At 33.2% G+C, this 19,535-nt stretch overlaps 1 protein-coding gene across 3 annotated transcripts in view; it reads left to right on the top strand.

Moving 5' to 3' along the window:
• The window catches only part of LOC110033624, a 74,770-nt gene extending 57,074 nt beyond the window's left edge, over positions 1 to 17,696 (top strand). Inside the window, exons 7-9 of one of the 3 annotated variants that reach the window (XR_002294968.1) lie at positions 17,156 to 17,248; positions 17,394 to 17,465; positions 17,577 to 17,594. Coding sequence is in view for 2 of the 3 variants with exons in the window: in XM_020737665.1 (XP_020593324.1) it covers positions 17,089 to 17,155; positions 17,394 to 17,465; positions 17,577 to 17,693 (256 nt within the window). In the remaining variant the exon portion in view is untranslated. Of the gene's footprint in view, positions 1 to 4,139; positions 4,320 to 17,088; positions 17,249 to 17,393; positions 17,466 to 17,576 lie in introns of those variants that run through there. The other 2 variants (XM_020737665.1, XM_020737666.1) reach the window with 2 other exon arrangements.
• The last annotated feature ends 1,839 nt before the right edge of the window (positions 17,697 to 19,535 follow it).

The following is a 19,535-nucleotide window of genomic DNA, read 5'->3' as shown; positions in this document are numbered from 1 at the left end:
GAAGACTAGGCCTCACTAAAAATGAGGTCAACAGCGGGGTCTGAAGAATCTCTCTCCCCCATGCTAGGAGGTTCCAAAGATGGGGGAGCTACAAGTTGGGACTGAATGGTTGACATATTGCCTGCGGGGAAAGTGACGTCTTCTGGGGTATCCTTCTGATGATTAATAGTGTCAAAAACTTGGAGCTGATCAAGAGGAGATGGAATCACAGGAATCACAACTTCTAGTGGAGCAGTTTGCTTTTTTGGTCCGAGTTGGGGTGTAGATGGTGACATTGAGAACTGGAGTGTCCAAACATACGATATGACAATTCGAACAATACGGCGGAAAAGACTCAATCTCTACCTTCTGCCAATATCTTTGGTATTGTGTCCAACCTGATTTTCTCAGAAGCGGGTGAAGTGATGTCTCTTTCAACAAGTACTCTGGCTTAAGATGCACGGGAAAGATTAAATGTAGGAATGTCTGTCTTAAGTGGCTTTCCATAAGCTAAAACAATAGAATCAATACTTTTTGAAAAAAATAATGAAATTTCGGACCAGGGAGACGAATCCAAACCGGAATGATTGGTGGCTCCATTTGTAGGTCAAAATTCGCAGACCATTTCAGAATCTTCATTGCTCTGTTATTAATTCATATTATCCTTCTAGCAAATAAGCGTATGTAATCATATTCATTACTAATTTGAATAAAAATGTGTCTCCCATCTAATAGTCTAATTTTTCACTCTCTAACAAGGTGCATAAGTTCAAATTCTTTGCGAATGAGCTCCATTTTGGGATGACCATATAGAAATTTCTCAACCAAATTCAAACGACAGAAGGAAGCAAGTTGAATACCTTCAGCTTCTGTAAAAAATATGACAGTTTTCGCATTCTACCTAACAGGTTTCTTGATGTCTTCCATCCACTCAAACAAAGGAGGGAAAGATGGCAATTTAGTTGTGTCTGAGGCGTGGACACCCGCAAGGGCAGCTACATACAATTTGTCTGAAACCATCATCAAAGGTAGGCCTTCAGAGAAGAAAGCAGCTCTGCTCTGATAAATGTGGGGAAAAAGCTTCAAAAGAAAGAAGAGAGGACGCTGTGAGATGGGACGAGCACAGAGAAGCCGTAGAAATCGCGAGTTGCGTCCGCGAGAGGGAGTCGCAGAGCGAGGAAAGACGTGAGATGGGCCGCAGAGGAGCCGCAGAGCGAGGAAAGATGTTAAACGGGCCGCAGAGCGAGAAAAACGCGAGACGGGCCACAAAGCCAGGAAAGACATGAGACGAGACGCGTCTCAGAGCCAAAGAAGAAATGGGGAAGACGAACGGAATCGAGCGCGAAGACGAGTGAAACCGTAACTATTGCTAGGGTAACCATTGGGCGAAACCCTAGCAGAACCGAGCGTGTTAGAAGATGACGCCATGTATGACACACACACACACACACACACACACACACACACATATACATATATATAATATATATATGAATGGCGGCTTTCTCTATGGTTTCCTTTGGCGATCGCGCGGGCGATAATGGCGTTTTCATTCCTTCGCATCCTTTCTGGTGAGATCTTCTCTTTTCTCCATTTTGTTTCTGCATCTTTTGGTTTTAGGGCTGGTCTCTGGTAAAAGTTTTGTGGATGCGGATTTGGATGGGGGAGGCGGCTCTTCTGGTAACATTTCTGGGGGGCATTTTCCTCAGGGTTTTCATGATTCATTAAATTTGGGGGGTGAGTACTCTTTTATTAAGAAGTTAGGAAAGAAAAATGGAAAGCTTGCCATGTTTATTTATGATACTAAATCTACGATTTTGGCCTCCTCCTGCGGCTGGCATTGGTTGGAAAGTTTACTTATGGGAATCCTAAGGTAGAGTTCCTCCGTTCAGAATTTGAGTCCTTAATACTCAAAGGGTGGTGGAAAGTTGGGATATTGGATTGGAGGCACATTTTAATCCAGCTTGCTAATATGAAGATTATACTTTGCTTTTTTCTAAGAGGTTTCTGCGAATTGAAAATAGGGTTATGAAATTCCTTAATTGGTTTGTTGACTTCGATCCTAAAGTCAAACTACCGATGATACCTGTTTGGCTTCGTTTTCCTTGCCATAAATTAACATCTATTCAATCACGAAATCCTTTTCTCGTTGGCTGCCGCCTATGGTAGGCCTCTAAAAATGATTGCTGCTACTTTTGCTCTCACACGACCTTCGAAAGCTCGTGTCCACGTTGAACGGGACATTACTCAACCTTTCTGTAATGAAATATGGATTGGATCACAACACTGTGGCTATTGGCAACCAGTAGAAATTGAGCGCCACTCACCATATTTTACTCAATGTTCTATATTTGGTCATCACTCCTCAGTATGTTTTAAATTGAATCCCCAACTTAAAGGAAACACACCTCATCAACCAACAGAGCAACATGTTCCTTTCAACGAAAATCATGCAATTACCACTCAGCAGGATACACCCCCAAATGTTGACACTCATAATGATGAGGTTGAGGTTGAGCCTCTTATTGATCTGAACCCTCATATGCAACCCATTATTGCTCTACTAGAAAACTACTCCCTTGTTGGAGAACAAATCAGAACAAATCCTAGATGTTTTCCTACTCCCACTACAAACCCCCTCCTATTCATTTATATCCCACTTATAAAATGCCTACCCATTTGGAAAATCAGATGCATCCCATTTCAAATAGCAATGATATTATTGAAATACGAAATCATTCACATGTTAAAGCATCTCAACCATCCTCCTCAAATGTCGTTCCCAATGCTGCCTTACAAGGTGCTACAAAGGAGTTAGAAAATTAGTGGCAAGTCCAAAGGCACTCTAGAAAGAAAACAAAAAGAAACAATGAGCTCTCTAATTTAAATGCTAGCAACATCATAAGAGAAGGTACTTACTACTCTGACGGGGAGCAATTAGGTAGCCCTTCTAGATCCTCTAGAAGGGCAGCTTAAGGCATAATGCTTAACACTATGACTTGAAATATTAGGGGAGTGGCGGACCCGCCTGCCTTAATAGGCTCAAGTATCTGTGTCGGGTCCACAATTTTCATTTTTGCTATTTTGGAGCCTCTTGTGCATGTGAATAAAGACAGGATTTTACGGAAATTTAAAGGCTACAAGTCCTATTACAATAAAAATAACAAAATTTGGCTTTTTTGGAAGCATCTAGTTGTCTTATCTATTGTTGATGATGAAGAACAATTTATCCTCACTAATTTCAAGACGGAAGATTTTCATGGTTGGGGCACCTTTGTCCATGCTAGTTCTTCTTTTCTGGATAAATTATTGCTATGGCAAAAACTTGAGGTTATGGGAGATACCATAAAGGAAAATTGGTTTGTGGGTAGAGATTTTAACATGCTAATGAAGCCTTCTGAAAGGAAAGGTGGAAAGGTGGCGGTAGATGGTAGATGCGATTTGTCTCTCATTACTCGCTTTTGTAATGTTATTGCTGGTGCTAGCATTTTCGACCTTAATTATTCTGGTTCTCCTTACACTTGGCGAAGAGGGTTACTCTTTCAAAGGCTGGATAGATTCTTGGGCAATTCTACTTTTCTAAATTTCTATCCTATCATCAGTGTTCAACATTTAACCTATGCTTCTTCTGATCATAATCTCATTTTACTCACTTTGGCTTTTAATACTAAGTCTCTTATTTATAGATTCAAATTCCTTAATGTATGTACTGCGCATAATACTTTTCTTAATGTTGTGCAGCAAGCTTGGAAAGTTAATGATGTTGGAACTCCATGGTTTCGCTTATGGCAATTGCATAAAAATCTGGCAGCTCATCTTAAAACTTGGAATTATCAAATATTTGGCAACATGCATAATAAAGTTCTAGAAGCTCAGCATTTGGTACCCCTACCTTAGTTGATACTGTGGCACAAGCACACCTTTCTCTTTTAGAAGCATATAACTTGGAAGAAGCTCTTCTTCAACAAAAAGCTAACGACATATCCTTTATGTCTGGTGATAGAAACAATAATTACTTTCATGCCACATTAAAGCATAGAAGAAACATTAATAGCATTCTGAAGATCAAAACTACCAATGGTCAGACGTTAACCAATATGGAAGATATTGGTGAAAGTGTTGTTCTCTACTTCACTTAACTTTATCAATTTACTATTCAGGTTTCCCTTGTGGATTGCATTGTCTTCAATGATGATGCTAGCTACATTTCCAATCTTTATTTAAATCACCCCCCAGATGAGGAGGAAATTCTTTCTGCTCTCAAATCAATTTGTCCCAACAAAGCCCTTGGGCCTGATGGTTTCTTCTTTTCCTTCTATATCCACTGCTGGGATATCATTAAAGAGGTAATTCTTGCTATTCAAAGTTTTTTCCTTTGAGAAACTCAGGTAAATATTTCTGCTTTGCAACAATTGTGCTTATCTCTAAAGGAAATGAGAAAAACTCTTGGGAAAACTTTCGCCCTATTTCCCTGACTACGGTTCTTTCTAATGTTTTGAGTAAGATTATTGTGAAAAGGTTACAAACACATCTCTCCACCCTCATTTCCCCACAACAATCAGCCTTCATAAAAGGCTGTGAAATCACCGATAATATTCTTCTTACCTAGGAGATGATTGAAGACCTGGATAAAAAATGTAGAGGGGGCAATATGGTGCTCAAGCTTGATATCAAAAAGGCCTTTAATACCATCATTTGAGATTTTATCCTTAATGCTCTGCAGGCTAAAGGCTTCCATTAGGATTTCGTTTCTCACTAATAACCATTACAGTGTCTTAGTGAATGGTAAAGCTCATGGTTTCTTTTCCGCCCATAGAGACATTAAGCAGGGAGATCCTCTCTCTCCCACCATTTTTATAATTGTTTTTTATTATCTCTCTAGTTTGGTTAACAACCTGCATATGCGACATCCCCATATGCAATACTCTCATAAATCCAATGTTTTTATTAGTCATCTTGCTTATGCTGATGATGTCCTTCTCTTTTTCAACGCCAGAAAATCTGCTATCAAAGCCACAATGACGGATTTCCAGAATACCTCTGCCTTAGTTTTAATTTAGCTAAATTCTCTCTCTACTTTGGTAAGAGTGTCCGCAATCATATTGCCAATTGGGCTTCTACTTTTGTTAGGTGTAAGATTGTTGACCTTCCCCTTAAATACTTGGGAGTTAACATCCTCCGAGGGAGGAGAAAGCAAGTCCAAATGGACGAGATTGTTGATAAACTTAAGTCAAGAATTAATGATTAGAGAAATATTTTCATGTCTAATGGTGGTAGGCTTACTTTATTAAAAAACGTGCTTTAGCCTACCTCTCCATGCTATGCAAGTTCTCAAGACTAAAAAGAGCACTCAAAAACATCTTGAGGTCTTGTTCAATAAATTTCTTTGGAGCGGCACTCATGCTAGCAAAATCTGGACCAATTGGAATCATATTAGCAAACCAATATCCTCAGGGGGGCTTGGTTTCAAAACCTTGCAACAGGTAGTTGATATTAGTATGTGCAAACTTTGGTTTAAATTTAGAGTTGGAGATTCTCTTTGGGCTCAATTTATGTTCCATAAATGTTGTTCTTTCATACACCCTTCTAATGTTGCTTGGAAAATTGGGGACTTCAAAATTTGGAAGGTTATCGTTCTTGCTCGTGATGTAGCCTCCCAATTCATTTTTTGGGATGTGGGAGAGGGTAATATATCCTTTTGGAATTATCATTGGAGCACTTCTATTCTTGCTAACACATCTCACTAATCCAATGATACTCAATTATTAGTCTCTGACTTTTGGCCTAATGAATGTTGGAATTTACCTATGCTCCTTTTTTGGGTTGGTGTTGAGGCTCACTCTATTGCTAAGATCCCTATTAATGCTCAAAAGAAAGATGTACCGCTGTGGAAGTTTTCCTCAAAAACATCTATCACTGAAATGATCTACTCTCATATTTATACTTTTCCTAACTGGAGGTGGAGTTCCTAAATCTAGCATCAATATATCTCCTCCTCTATCTCTTTCTTTCTTTGGAGATTTTTACAAATTCTTCTGCCTCTAGATGACATTTTGAAGATAAAAGGGTTAAGAATAACTTCTTGTTGTTATATTTGTAAGCTTGAGGCTGAATCTTTTCACCATCTTTTCTTTACTTGCTCTTTTGCTAGATCGATTTGGGAGATGTTTGGAAATTTGTTTGGCATTACTTGGCCCAATGTTTTGAGCCTCGAAATTTCTTTACATATATGGCAGGAAACTGGTATCTTTCACAAGAATTTGCTTTATTTCCCCCTTATTGTCTTGTGGTTTATATGGCTGGCTAGAAATAGCCACAAATACGGAACCTTGGTTCCCACGGTTGCTACTACTGTTTCATTAATATTGGCAAACTATTTTAAAGCTTGCAAGACTGTTAATGCCTCGGGAAGTTCTTTATCACCTCCGAGCGGTAGGAGACCAACACTTTCCCTCTGAAGTTCTCTGTTAACCTCTCTTGCAATTTGTTGATGCCTCAATGCTTTAGGAAGATGCTGTGTTTTTGTGTATATGTTTTGTTTTGGGTATACTTTTTTTTCCTTGGTATACATTTTGTTGGAATACATGTACTTTTGCGTATACTATACCTTTTTGTTTTATTTTTTTTTATTGCGTGGAGTTGTACTGTGGAAAGAGGAACCTTAGGGCTTTAATATACTTCTTTTTGTTTTTAGATGGTGATCCACTTTCCCTTCCTCTTTTTGTAACGACAATTTATATTAACACGTAGGGAGCCACGAGTTTCACTTTTCTTATATATATATATATATATATATCGTATATATATGTATATAAACATATATATATATGTATGTATTGCAATATTAATAAAAAATTATTTTATTATTTAAGGCTTTTGGTTAGAATTTTGAAGTTGGAGGGGAATAGGAGACGAAGTGTGCGAGCTAAAGGATGAGGAAGATTGACCCAAACCAATTTTGGTAAGAAAAATTTGACTTTATATTATAATTTAATTAATGAGTTTTAATAGCAAAATAAAGTTAATTTGGATTTCGTAATGTAAAATAATAAAAAGTTAATTTTTAAATAATGTAAATTTAATAGCTAATTAAGTTTTGTAATATGAATTATCCATGTTTATTATAGACACTAATTTTAGAAGAGTCGACGTCAAGACAAATCGAATAATAAATTAATCGTTATTGAGGTGAGTACTCGTACTTTTAATCTATGGTAATATTTTTGTTATTCACTATTTTGCATTTATCGATAATTTTGTTTAGAGAAGCTTTATTTTTATTAATATATGTTTTTTCTTATTAGTGATATGAATGTATGTAGCTACTTACTATTATGCATTAATATATGTTATATATAATATATTGAATTGAATATGATGAGCATATGAATGATATGTTTTTTTTTTATTGGTCACATTGTTATAAATGATATATTTATGTTGACTGTTTGCATGCGCATGATTGATTATGATAGAATTACCCTTTTTATGGTGTTAGTTGAGAACATTAAAGTACCTGTGCATACAAATGGAAAAGGATATTGATATTAAAGTGTCGTATTTGGTATAATTTTTAGATGTTCCTGTGATGGTTGTATAGATATAATATGATATAAATATGTTATTGATATAGTGAAATTTCTTGAATAACATCATATATTTATATTGCTTCATTTAAAAACTAACTGAAATGTATATTATTTTTCTCTTCTCTTGTATTATTATAATTTATGAGTATAAGTATTTATTAGCTTTGTTTAAACTTATTATAGTTTTAAATTAATATTTCAGGTTTAATTAAATTATTAAAAGATGAGCGGCAGAAAGAAAAAAGTTTGTAGAAAACGTGTGCGGCTAACAACGGGATAAATTTAAATATACTGTTTTAATTTAATTTAATTAGTGGCTCTTTCATTTGTTAATTGTTAAATGAATATAGAAAACTTAGTTCCACTGTCCGACTGTTTGTACCCGTCTTGATTAGTTCTACATCCCGGATCGGGTCATGTCAATAACCGATCGATCTACTGACTCCAGTCTAATGAATTTATCTTGCATTTGTCTTATGATTAATCGCAATGGTACAAACCAATCTTCAAAGGTTCTCACGAATAAATCCCACTGTACCAAAAGGCTATGTTAACCGCTACACTTCTTCTATAACTATACCAAAAGGCTAGGTCGACCGCAAAAATGGCAAGGGTCACTCTTCTCTCCGGTGGACATTACAACCCATAGGTAATCTTTTTCACTCTTAATAGCAAGTTTTCAGTATCCAACGGTCTTCCTAATCCAGAAAAGAGATGAGGCCTCATATGCTGAAAAAGCTCCAAATACTTATCTATCATTGTTCTTCAACTATTACTAACTTGAGATTGAGAATTCTTAATCAGCTAAGTTATAACATTCATCATATTAGAAAATACAACTGCACGGACTGCCATTCTGAGATATATCAAATGAAAAATTATCATCCTTAACCTCTTTCTTCTGTTCATCCATAATTATGAAATAATAATAAAATAAGTTAATTAGACTAAATTAAAATTTTAATTTCTATTATTTATAACTTAGTTCAATTAGCCTAATGACTCTTTAAGTTTACTCTAAATACGTGCTCAGATAACACTTCTGTAACAGCCCGTTTCAGGGTTTGGAATTAGTATAGACGGAAACATACGGTCAAGCAATGGGGTTAAATTCTCTATTATTCCATTTCTGTTACTAACATTTTAATGTTTAAAATATTAATTGAAAAAATAACCAAAAAAATAACTAATTTGAGTAATTAAAAAATATAGTTATCTTTCAGGTTATTGACCTCGCTTTTTTTACACTTTAATTTTCATTCTATTGATTTTATTCAAAAGATTAAAACCTGAAAAAAAATTTAAAAACAACATAATAAGTTATCTAAAAGTAAATCCGGTGCAATCATAATTCTAAACTACAGTAACCACCCAAAGAAGAAAAAATAAAATGCAAGTTGATCTTTCATATTTCTAAAAATTTTATATTATTCTAATGTATGTGTGCATGACATTTCCTTAATGGAAATAACTTAAACTTCAATTTGCATTGATTTTAACTTTATTATCCAAAGTTCAACATTTAATCTTACTTTTACTTTATACTATTAACATCCACATTTGTCTTAGAAGTACCATCAAAACATAACCTAACACTCTTGGTTGATTTTATCCCATCATTACAACAATTCGTGGTCTAATTTATATGATTGTCTGAGGAGGAAATGTGTCTACTCTACCTTGGTCGATATTCTCTTTGTGATCTAAACATCATAATTTTCTACGGCTACACACGTGAGTATACTATTGCCCCCTGCTTATACCATAAGGGGTGAATTCTTCTTAACATGCACATACAAACCTCCATATGTAAGTTATTTTATTCTTCATAATATACATTATTTTCTTATGATATATTCTGCATTTATCTACTAATGAATAATTACACTCTTACTAAAATTATGTCTTGAAATAAATTGATTTATGCACATATACTAGAATTTACATGTCATATAGTAAGGCTATATTTTAGAAAAAACTTATAATGCTGTGACCTCTTCTTAGGAATACTATAATGCTATTATTCATATAACAGTTTTAACATGTATATTTTATGAGTATCAAAATAAAAAATCGAATATAGTTTAAGTACATTGACATAAGGCATAATAGTGAAAAATTATAAGCAATAATATATTTAAAATCAAAAAATAAATATTATAACTTAAAATCATAATTCGTCACTTTAATCTTTAATTGACCTCTGTAAAGTTTATTCCTCCACTTCAATATATCGACAACCTTTTTCGAATCTCAATTATAAATAGTCTTCTTTCACACTTTTTAATTGAATTAATTTTCATAACATTAATTTAACTAATTATATCATTTATTCTAATAACAATAATAACATTAATTATTTACCTAATAAGTTTCTTAGACCAATATCCTTACTCGCATGATTTCTTGTGTGAAATCAGTGATTTATGGCATTTAAGATTTTTGAAATAAATTAACTAACATTAACTTTATTTCGTATAATTTTAATCTAGTCCATCAATTTGATATTAAACTAATAATACTTGAATAAAAAAACTCACTTTCACCTTCTTAAGGCTTGATTCACCTCTTTATTGACGAAGTCACAAAGCCTTGCACATAAAGGTCATTTGTTCATCTTTCTTGCCTCTGCCTTCTTCTTCGTTTAATGCAGAGAGTCTTTCGACCAAGATTTCGTCGGGGTCGGCTCTACACTTCAAGCATGAAGTCGTGCTCTTGCTATCTCTCTTCCCTTTATGCAGCTCACCTCCACCTTTCTAGCACACGGGTCCTCTTCTCTTCCGCTCAGATGAGCATGCGGCGTTTCTTTGACACAAACTCCAATTCTTCACAGATACGAAGTCTCTACTTCTCTTCTTCCTGTCTCTCCTTGCCTCATCTATAGAGTTGTTCCTCTTCATGCAAGCACTCGCACATGTTCCCAGTGCTTAGCTCGACTGGGGTGCACATGCAACCTCCCTTCATGAAGTAAGATGACTTCATTGGCTACAATAAATATTAATATTTTATTTTAAAGGTGGAAAACCCATGTGCTATTGTTGTAACTATCTTATACTCCCATGTTTTTAAATATAAAGAAAATGTGAAACTCAAGATTTAAAGACGCGGGACTAAACTATAAAAGTACTCAATAATTAGCCCTTGTCGGCATATAAATGCAATTTCATATTTACATACAAGACCTTTCCTAGACTTCTTTTTTTTGGTTTTATTATCACAAGAGTTTAAAAATACATTGCATTGCTATGCACCTATAATCAACCACCTTGTTTACATGCCTGTTATTCTTACATGCATTATATTAATGAACATTCGTAAAGCTTCAGTAATATAAGTATCATAAAATTGCTTAAAACAAGTGATTGTATTAAAAAATACAGTAACTTCACTGGCAATATCAGATGCTAATAGTATGCTCAATACGAATACATTTTATAGGCATTATATTTGTTAATTATTTGTTTCTTAAATTAGAAATTGAGCTCGTCATCTCAATCGTAGGATTTTTCTCGGGATAAATTTTCTTATTTTTATTTTCCCAAGATCTTGTTTTTCATAACCAACCTAATAAAAATATAAATTTATTCAATATATATATATATATATATTTATTTATTTATTTAATTATTTATTTTTGAAATAAAAAAGGATACAAAAAAGTTGTATGAGATGGCCCAATAGATGATGCCCTACTCATACGATACATTGTACAAAGATACCCCAACGAAAAGATACAAAAGACTCAAAAAAAAAAAAACATGAAAAAACAAGTGTCTATGGACGAGACAATTTAGACCTGCCTCTTCTGGTTCTTGGAGCGGATCCAGATAGAAAACTCTGAAGTGTTGTTTCATTGCCAGGAGTGACCAAGGTATCATCCATTAAGTTTCCAAGCTGAACTGTGTCCCCAGCCTTCTTCCTCCGCCGAGAAGTGTAAACTTACCATTAAGACTTTTCAGTCTGATCCGAAGAAGGAAAGACAATTGCAGCGATGAGTTCCTGAATTTGTGTAGGACAATATTCCAAAACTTGGGAAACACCTGCCCTCTCAACAGGTAGTTCTACCAACTGATTAATTGCAGTAAGATGGTTTGTGTTTGATGTTGCAGTAAGATGGTTTGTGTTTGGCTCTAAATCTTCCTCATTAATATTAGGAGACACCTTTTCCGTCATCTGAATGTGAATATTCTGCCAATAACCCTAAAGAGGGGAGCCAATCCAAATCTCCCTTGGAAAGGGTTGAGTGATGTGGCACTCTACAAGCACACAAGCTTCAGATGGCCTGTTTGTCTCAAGCACAGGAGTATCGACCTTCAGCGGTTTCCTAAAAGCAGTTGTCAATGTATAAAGGGTTTCATAATTGAAGAGATGCACCTTGAGCCCTGGAAAATTAACCCAAACTGGGATAATAGGAGATTCCAATTTATGATCAAAATCCACTGTTCATTTCAGAATTTTCATAAAGCGATTATCAATTTTGAGAACTTTTTGAGCAAAGAATTGGGTATAATCTGCGTCATTTGAGAGTTGAATGAGAACGTGACGGCCATCTAGCGAGCCAAATTTCCAACTCCCTGTAAGCTTATCAAAATGGTTTCTAATAATCTCAAGCTTGGGATTTCCATTCGAAAATTTCTCAACAAGAGTATATCTATATGTTGAAGCCAATATACTTGTTTCCTCATCAGTGAGAAACAAAGCGTATTTGTCATTCTTTCTTCCCAGTATTTAATAAATGTATAACCACCTCTAGATTCATGTGCATCATGAAATTCTTGAGGGGAAAAACAGGAACCACCTGCTCCGGGAGTAGAACCTCTGGAGACAGTCGCCACATAACTTGGGGCCATTCCCCCAAATCGAAACCAAAAACAGGGTACGCAAATCTCGAAAGCAGGCGAAAAAGGCCACAGACTGCGACCGGGGAAGAAGGCTGCGACCGGAATATCGCAGCGTAGGTAGCACACGAGAACGCAGTTTGCAACCGGGGGCGAAGGCTCGGCCGACGCACTCGAACGCAGACGACGATGAAACAGACAACGACAGAGAACGACGCGACTAAGGACGTGTGAGTCTGCGTCCGAAGCCTACGGAACAGTAGCACAGCGAGGAAGATGGAGTGAAAGTCGGAGGCTAATGTTGGGTTTCGCCCGATATAACTTTTTAAATTAATAACTAAAAAATAAACAAAATAACCTCAAATGAATTCCTTCGCATTCAAATCTTAAAAACTACAATTTGATTTACAGAGAAAATATGAAAAATCAGATTTCTTACCTAAATCCTGGACTTCTTTTTTCTCTTCTTCCATTCTTCTCTTTCCCCTCTTTTCTTCTTCCTCATGTAACTTTTATTTTTTAACTGTTTGCAAAATAATTTAATCACATGAAAGTTTGATTTTAGAAAAATACGAAAATAGATTTTTATAATTTAATTTTGAAAAATGCGACATTTTTGCTCTTTAGGGTTTTATCTGAAGAATCTTGCTACCTCCTACTATTTCAATCTATGTATGTGTTGTATATTTTTATCGAGGTAAAATTTAATTCTCTAATTTAGAAAATTATCTAGCACGCAACAGAGACAATTTTTTTTTTCTTTTTTTAAAATATGCTCTTTTATGTATTTTGATTGTTTTTATTTTTTATTTGAAAATAATTTGACTTAATTTTAAAATACTCAAAATAGTTTTTAATAGTTTTTAAAATTTTTAAACAAATTAATTTACGTTTAACATGTCAAATATTTTTTATTTCCAATTAAGATATAAAAAATAGAAAACTAAAATTAAAATAGAAATACAAATTAATGTGGCACCAAATAAGCCCCTAAGTACATAAGATAAAAACTTAAAAGAAAAATTATTCACCGGAGCAAATGCTACTAGTTTCTTTTCTTTTCTTGTTGAAACTATTGGATGAAGGATACTTGTCAGATTTAAAAAGGATGTCCGGACCTTCCAAGAGGGAGAAAATTGTGAAGATGAGAAATTTAAGTGGTAAAATTAGAATGGTTGATGTTAAGGGGCTATGGATGTTCATAGCAAGATAGGCTCCGAGGACATAAAACAAGGGTGGGGTAAGCATGTCAAGCAAGGAATATGAAAAAAAAAAAAAAAAGAAGCAAGGATTTGGGAAAATATATTCCATAAATTAAAAATCTTTGAAGTTATTTTTTGCGTTGGTTCAAACTAGAACACATGTTGCATAAACATATACATTATTTAATGTTCACTACAAGATTTGTGTTGCATAGCTATAAGCATCAATGCCAGTTGCACGCAATTTAATTTAGTAATTGGGTTTGGTAAAGATGATTATGGACTCAAACATTGTGATCTTATGGATTGCTGTGACAATTAATCTTGAACGGGTTTTTGTTTGTAATAGCTGTTAGTAGTCATGATTGCTTGCTAAACCTTTTGCCATGAAGCAATTAGTGCCTATTATTTGTCGGACTAGCCCTTTGGCCATTAATTATTTATCATTAGAAAAAATTTCTTTTTGTAAACATGTTGGCAATCATTATATGCCAAAATTTATAAAGTGGTTGTTCGTGTTAGCCAGCTTTCTTAATTTTATTTGTTGATGAATTTTTAGCAGTCAAATGGTAGGATCGTCATTTTGTGTTTGTTAGACTGTGTTATGATAATTTTTTATTTTATTGTCCACCCTTCAAGATAGCATCACCATTGCTGTCAATTATGGTTGCCTCTCTTTCTCTATCATTATTCATTTGTCAATTGATAAGTTCATGGGGAAGACAAAAATAAGGTACCCAAATGCGCTCACGTTTTTAAGTATTTTTTATTTCTTAAAGATTATAGATATATTTTTAATTTTTTTTTTTCAGAATAGATTTCCTATAACAACAACAACAAGCCTTTATCTCACCAAGTGAGATCGGCTACTAAATCATTTTTCTCCATTGCATCCTATTGAGTGTCATCTTTTCATTTAATTCTAATAGATTAAGATCATTTTTAATGCAATATGCCCAAATATTTTTAGGACTTCCTCTCCCATAATTTTATAGTGTGGCATTAACTTTATTCCTCTATTATTTGCACATTCTTGTGCATCTCTTTTATTCTTAAAAATAAAAACCAAAATACATTTTCTCCAATCCTCAGACATCATTTTAGTTTTTAAAATAATATTAAAGAGTTTAGCAATCCAAGAAAAACCCAAATCTCCTAAATATTTTCACACTTCAATTAGGATATCATCTGATTCTCTACCTTTGGTTTTCTTCAAAGCCTCATTAATTTTTTTTTTCTTACTAATATGATAGTAAAAATAAAACTTTTTATTATTAATAACGATATTAAAAACATTACCGTCAATTAAATTTCCAGAAACTTCATTAAAAAGTTTATCAAAATAGTTCACTCACTTATGTTGAATAGTTCCTGTAAGAAAAAAAGATTTCCTATGAAAGAAATAAGACTGCAATACATATTGCAATTTGTGCTAATCAAAGAACACTAGTTCATAGTGGGCATAAGGAGAAATATGATATGGGGAAACAGGGGTGCCTCGAAGAGAGAGAAATTTGTGTAAAAATGTGATGAATAGTGATAATTTTTTTTTGTTTTTACTATTTAATATGATTATTTCTAAGTATGTTTTTTTTTTTCTTTTATTTTGTACATAACATACATAATTATATTTGCGATAACATCAAAGATTTTTTTCGCAGTAGCAATTATATTAAAACTATGCTAAATAAGATTAGTTTCTTATTTTGATAAGTTCTATAATATAATCATAGTTTGATTATTAAGAAAACATTAAATCCCTGCACTATTTATAAGGATTCATTTTAATCCATACTATCTAATTTGTCCAATATAGTCCTTCGACTTCTTAAATTTCATTTAAAATAATCTTTCTGATACTTCAATTTTGATTCATTATAATTCAACATATGGAAAACTTTGAATCTTATTTTAGAATTGAAGAGACAAATTGAACACATCTATAATTTGGAATTAGAATGGAAAAATATAAATAATACATGGACCATTCTGATTTGTCTTTTTTATCATGCATGTTATGAATCCTTCGAATCTCTTTAAACTATTTACAAATCTTATAATAGATAATTGCCAATCGTCTCTCCTAATAAACATTCAAACGATTAGGCCTAGGATGATCCCACTTCAATAGAAAATTTAAAGAAAAAACTATTATAAATAAAATAATAATGAATTAATAGACAAAATTAAACACATCTACAACAACAACAACAACAACAATCTTTTATCCCACTAAACACATCTATTATTTTGAATTATAATGGACAACTATAAATAATACACGGACCAGTCTGACAATGTTATTATTTTTTAATAAAAATTTGAACCTCTTTAAATTATTTGCTAAATTTTATGATTTACAATTTTCCAATTGTCTCTCCTAATTGCCTTCCAAATAATTGAGAGCTCGCATGATCCCCCCTTCGACCTTCAAATCATAATAATTTTATTTTATCTATCAAAGATGGAAAAAAAAATTCTTTATTATTAACTTTGTGACCATTTTTGGAAAATTAAGCATTAAACATAGTCATAATCATTGAAATCCAGGAGTTCACATTGAACACCATAAAATCTATTCTGCCAAGAATATATTTATTTTTACTTGCATGTTTTTTTTTTTAACTAAACATCATTTTATCAACAATTTCTGGTTTTGGTATAATGTTTTCAATTTGCTTCTTATTCTCAAGTAACAGTTACATAAATTATAATACAACAGAGTTAGAACATGTCTCAAACATATTATATTCTAACTTATAATTCATAGTTATGAGATGTTGATAATTTTGTATGTTCTTTACCATCTCAAAGCTGTTCAGTATCACTTAAGTGTTTTTATATGCTTTTGAGTTAGGAGGTTCATCACTTGTTCTTTTTTTTTTCTAAAATAAAGTATATTTTCTTTTGTTGAGAGGTCATCCATTGGTTTATGGTGACTCACCCTCTATCAGGTGATTTGGTTTAGCCTTAACATCTTAAGGTTTCTCCTACTATAATGACATATTGCTTATTAACTGTATATATAGATAATAGAGCACAAGTATGATTCTTTTAATTGAGAGTATTCTTAAATATCTCTCAATGTGTAATTTACTATAATGGCACATTCCTATGTGAGTGTTTATACCCATAACAAAAATAAATTTGATTCTCTAGTTATAAGCAAAGGATTTTTATGAGATATTTTCCTAGAGATGGCAACTCAGGATGGTCTGATTATTTTTGGCCTTTGTTCCTGACTTAAAAGTTATGAGATATTTTCCAAGCCAAGTCCAATCCATGAAATGCTTGGTTCGACTGGACTGGACTTGCAGTCCAATCTATGATTAATGTAATGTTTGTCATTTCATATTTTGATTACTTGATTTGTATAGGCTGAAGTTATGAAAATTTTGAGCTAACTTTCTTTGGTTTAATATGCACTTAAGCATCAGTATAACTTTCATTGAGGGTTTTTCTTTGACATATCTTTTGCAGATATACTGTTTTTTCATTTGGATTATTGGTTACTCCTTTGTCAGCAATTTGTGCGTTGGCATTGCAGGTATTTTGTTTACAGTAATATTATTACCTTGTGTTTCCTCTAAAACCTTTGGCTACTGCACATGATCAATTCTCCTGGGTTTAGAAACTCAAGGTTATGCTGTTAAACTTGCCCTGTTTTTATTCTGAACAATAAAACAACAACAAATATGTTAATATTGTTTATCCCCTCAAACCAAGAGAGGTAGATCCGGTAATCTTGATTACGTTATTTCTTACTAAATTTTACTTGCTTGCAGAATTTTGTACTCCAAAATATTTTCACATTTTTCTTGATGGCTGTGTTAGGTGTCCTGGCATTTTTTGCAGAGGTACGCTTGACCTACTATTGTTCCAATTTGATTATTTACTCGTCTATCTTCTTTTATTTGTTGAAGCCCTGAACAATTTAAGACCTTGATTTATATATTATTATGTTGCAGGTATCTCTAGCTCGTGGACTTCAACTCGAAAAGATGTGCAAAGCCACTAATATGATATACGTACAGGTCTGTTTCTCCGCTGTTGTTCTCGAGATAAAACTGGATATTGGAGAATAATTAAGATGCCTTTTAATTTAATACTTGATATTTTGAAGTGTTAGAGCCTGTTCGGGTTCTTTTTATTATTATTTTGCTTACATATTTCAAAACATGTTTATTTTTAAGTTATTTTGTTTGTATTTTAATTTCTTGTTTAAAAAATGATAATTTATTCTTAAAAACATTCAAAATAAATTTTTGATATTTTGAGTGTCTTAAAAAATAAGAATATTTCATTTTAATAAATCAGACACATTTTGTTTCAAATCAGAATATAAGTAAAATAAAAAAACAAAAAATAGAAAACAATATGCATTTAGTAAATACATATATTTTGGTGAGTTTTTGTTCTTGCATAATTTGGTGTTGATGGGTTTAAATATAGTACAGCAGTTGATGTGGATTCGGCATCTTTAGTAAAGATTGTTGTCCTAAGCTATTTGAATATACCATCAGAACATCAACTAAAAAGAAATTGAAATTATGTTTCCACAACAATAACAACAACAACAAGCCTTTTTCCAAATACGTGGGGTCAGCTACATGAATCATTTTTCTCCATTACATTATATTGAATGTCATATTTTCATTTAATTCCAATAAATTAAGATCATTTTTTATACAATATGTCCGAGTCTTTTTAGTTCTACCTCTGTCTTTCGTAACATAGGTCGAATCTAAAACATCTACTCTCCTAACCGGATCATCAGGTGGTCAACTTTTAATGTGACCAAACCATTTAAGAATACTCTAATTTTGTCTGCCACAGAAGCTACACAAACCCTATCATGGCTATATTCATTTCACATTTTGTCTCTTAGAGTAAAGCCACTCAACAACCTAAGAATTCTCATCTCAGCAACACTTAATTTTATGCTTCTCCTTTAAAGGCCAACATTTTGCTCCACAGAGCATTGCAAGTCTTACCACTATCTTATAAAATTTTCTTTTCAGTCTAATTGGTACTTTTTAATTACACAATAGGCTCGAAGCATTACTCTACTTCAACCAACTAACTCTAGTTCTACTAATAACATCCTCATCTCTATCACTATCACTTTGAGCACTAGACTCAAGATTTTTAAAAGAGTCAAAAAACCTTTTAATAATTTGATCACCCAAAGTTACAACTCTATCAATAGAGCCACTACTACTTAAATTACATTCCATGTATTCATTCTTAGTTCTAGTCAATTGAAGGCCTTTAGACTCCAATGTATACCTCCATAATTCATGTTTTTCCTGAGCTCTTTCTCTATTATTTCCCACAAGAAGGATATCATCAGTGAAAAGCTTGCACCAAGGTACATCCTCCGATAAATTTTCAGTAAGAACATCCATAACTAAAGAAAAAAGATATGGGCTTAAAGCCAATCCCTGATGTAATCCAACTGAAATAGAAAATTATTTGGTCAATCCTCCATCTTTTCGAACACAAGTAACAACTTTCGTATACATATCTTTAATGACTTGAATATACGTCATGTCAACACACTTCTTCTCTAGAACTCTCCAAAGGATATCACTTGGATCCTTATCGTAAGTTTTTTCTAAATTAATAATAATCTAATGTCAATTCTCTTTATTCTCTCTGCACTTCTTCATCAAACTTCTCAATAAATGTGTAGCTTCCATAGTAAACTTACTCGGCATAAATCCAAGCTTTGTACTACGTCTTAAACTATGTTCAATTATTCTCTCTTATAATTTTGAAGTATGACACATCAATTTAATTTCTCTATAATTTGCACACTCTTGTGCATCCTCTTTATTCTTAAAAATGGGGACCAAAATACTCTTCCTTCACTCGTCAAACATCTTTTAGTTTTTAAAATAATTTTCAAGAGTTTAAAGCCAAGA

The sequence above is a fragment of the Phalaenopsis equestris genome, unplaced genomic scaffold, assembly GCF_001263595.1.
Source record: "Phalaenopsis equestris unplaced genomic scaffold, ASM126359v1 Scaffold001240, whole genome shotgun sequence".
Classification (NCBI taxonomy): domain Eukaryota; kingdom Viridiplantae; phylum Streptophyta; class Magnoliopsida; order Asparagales; family Orchidaceae; genus Phalaenopsis; species Phalaenopsis equestris.
Note: the sequence above shows the minus strand (reverse complement) of the source record. Positions and strands in the feature narration are given on the sequence as shown.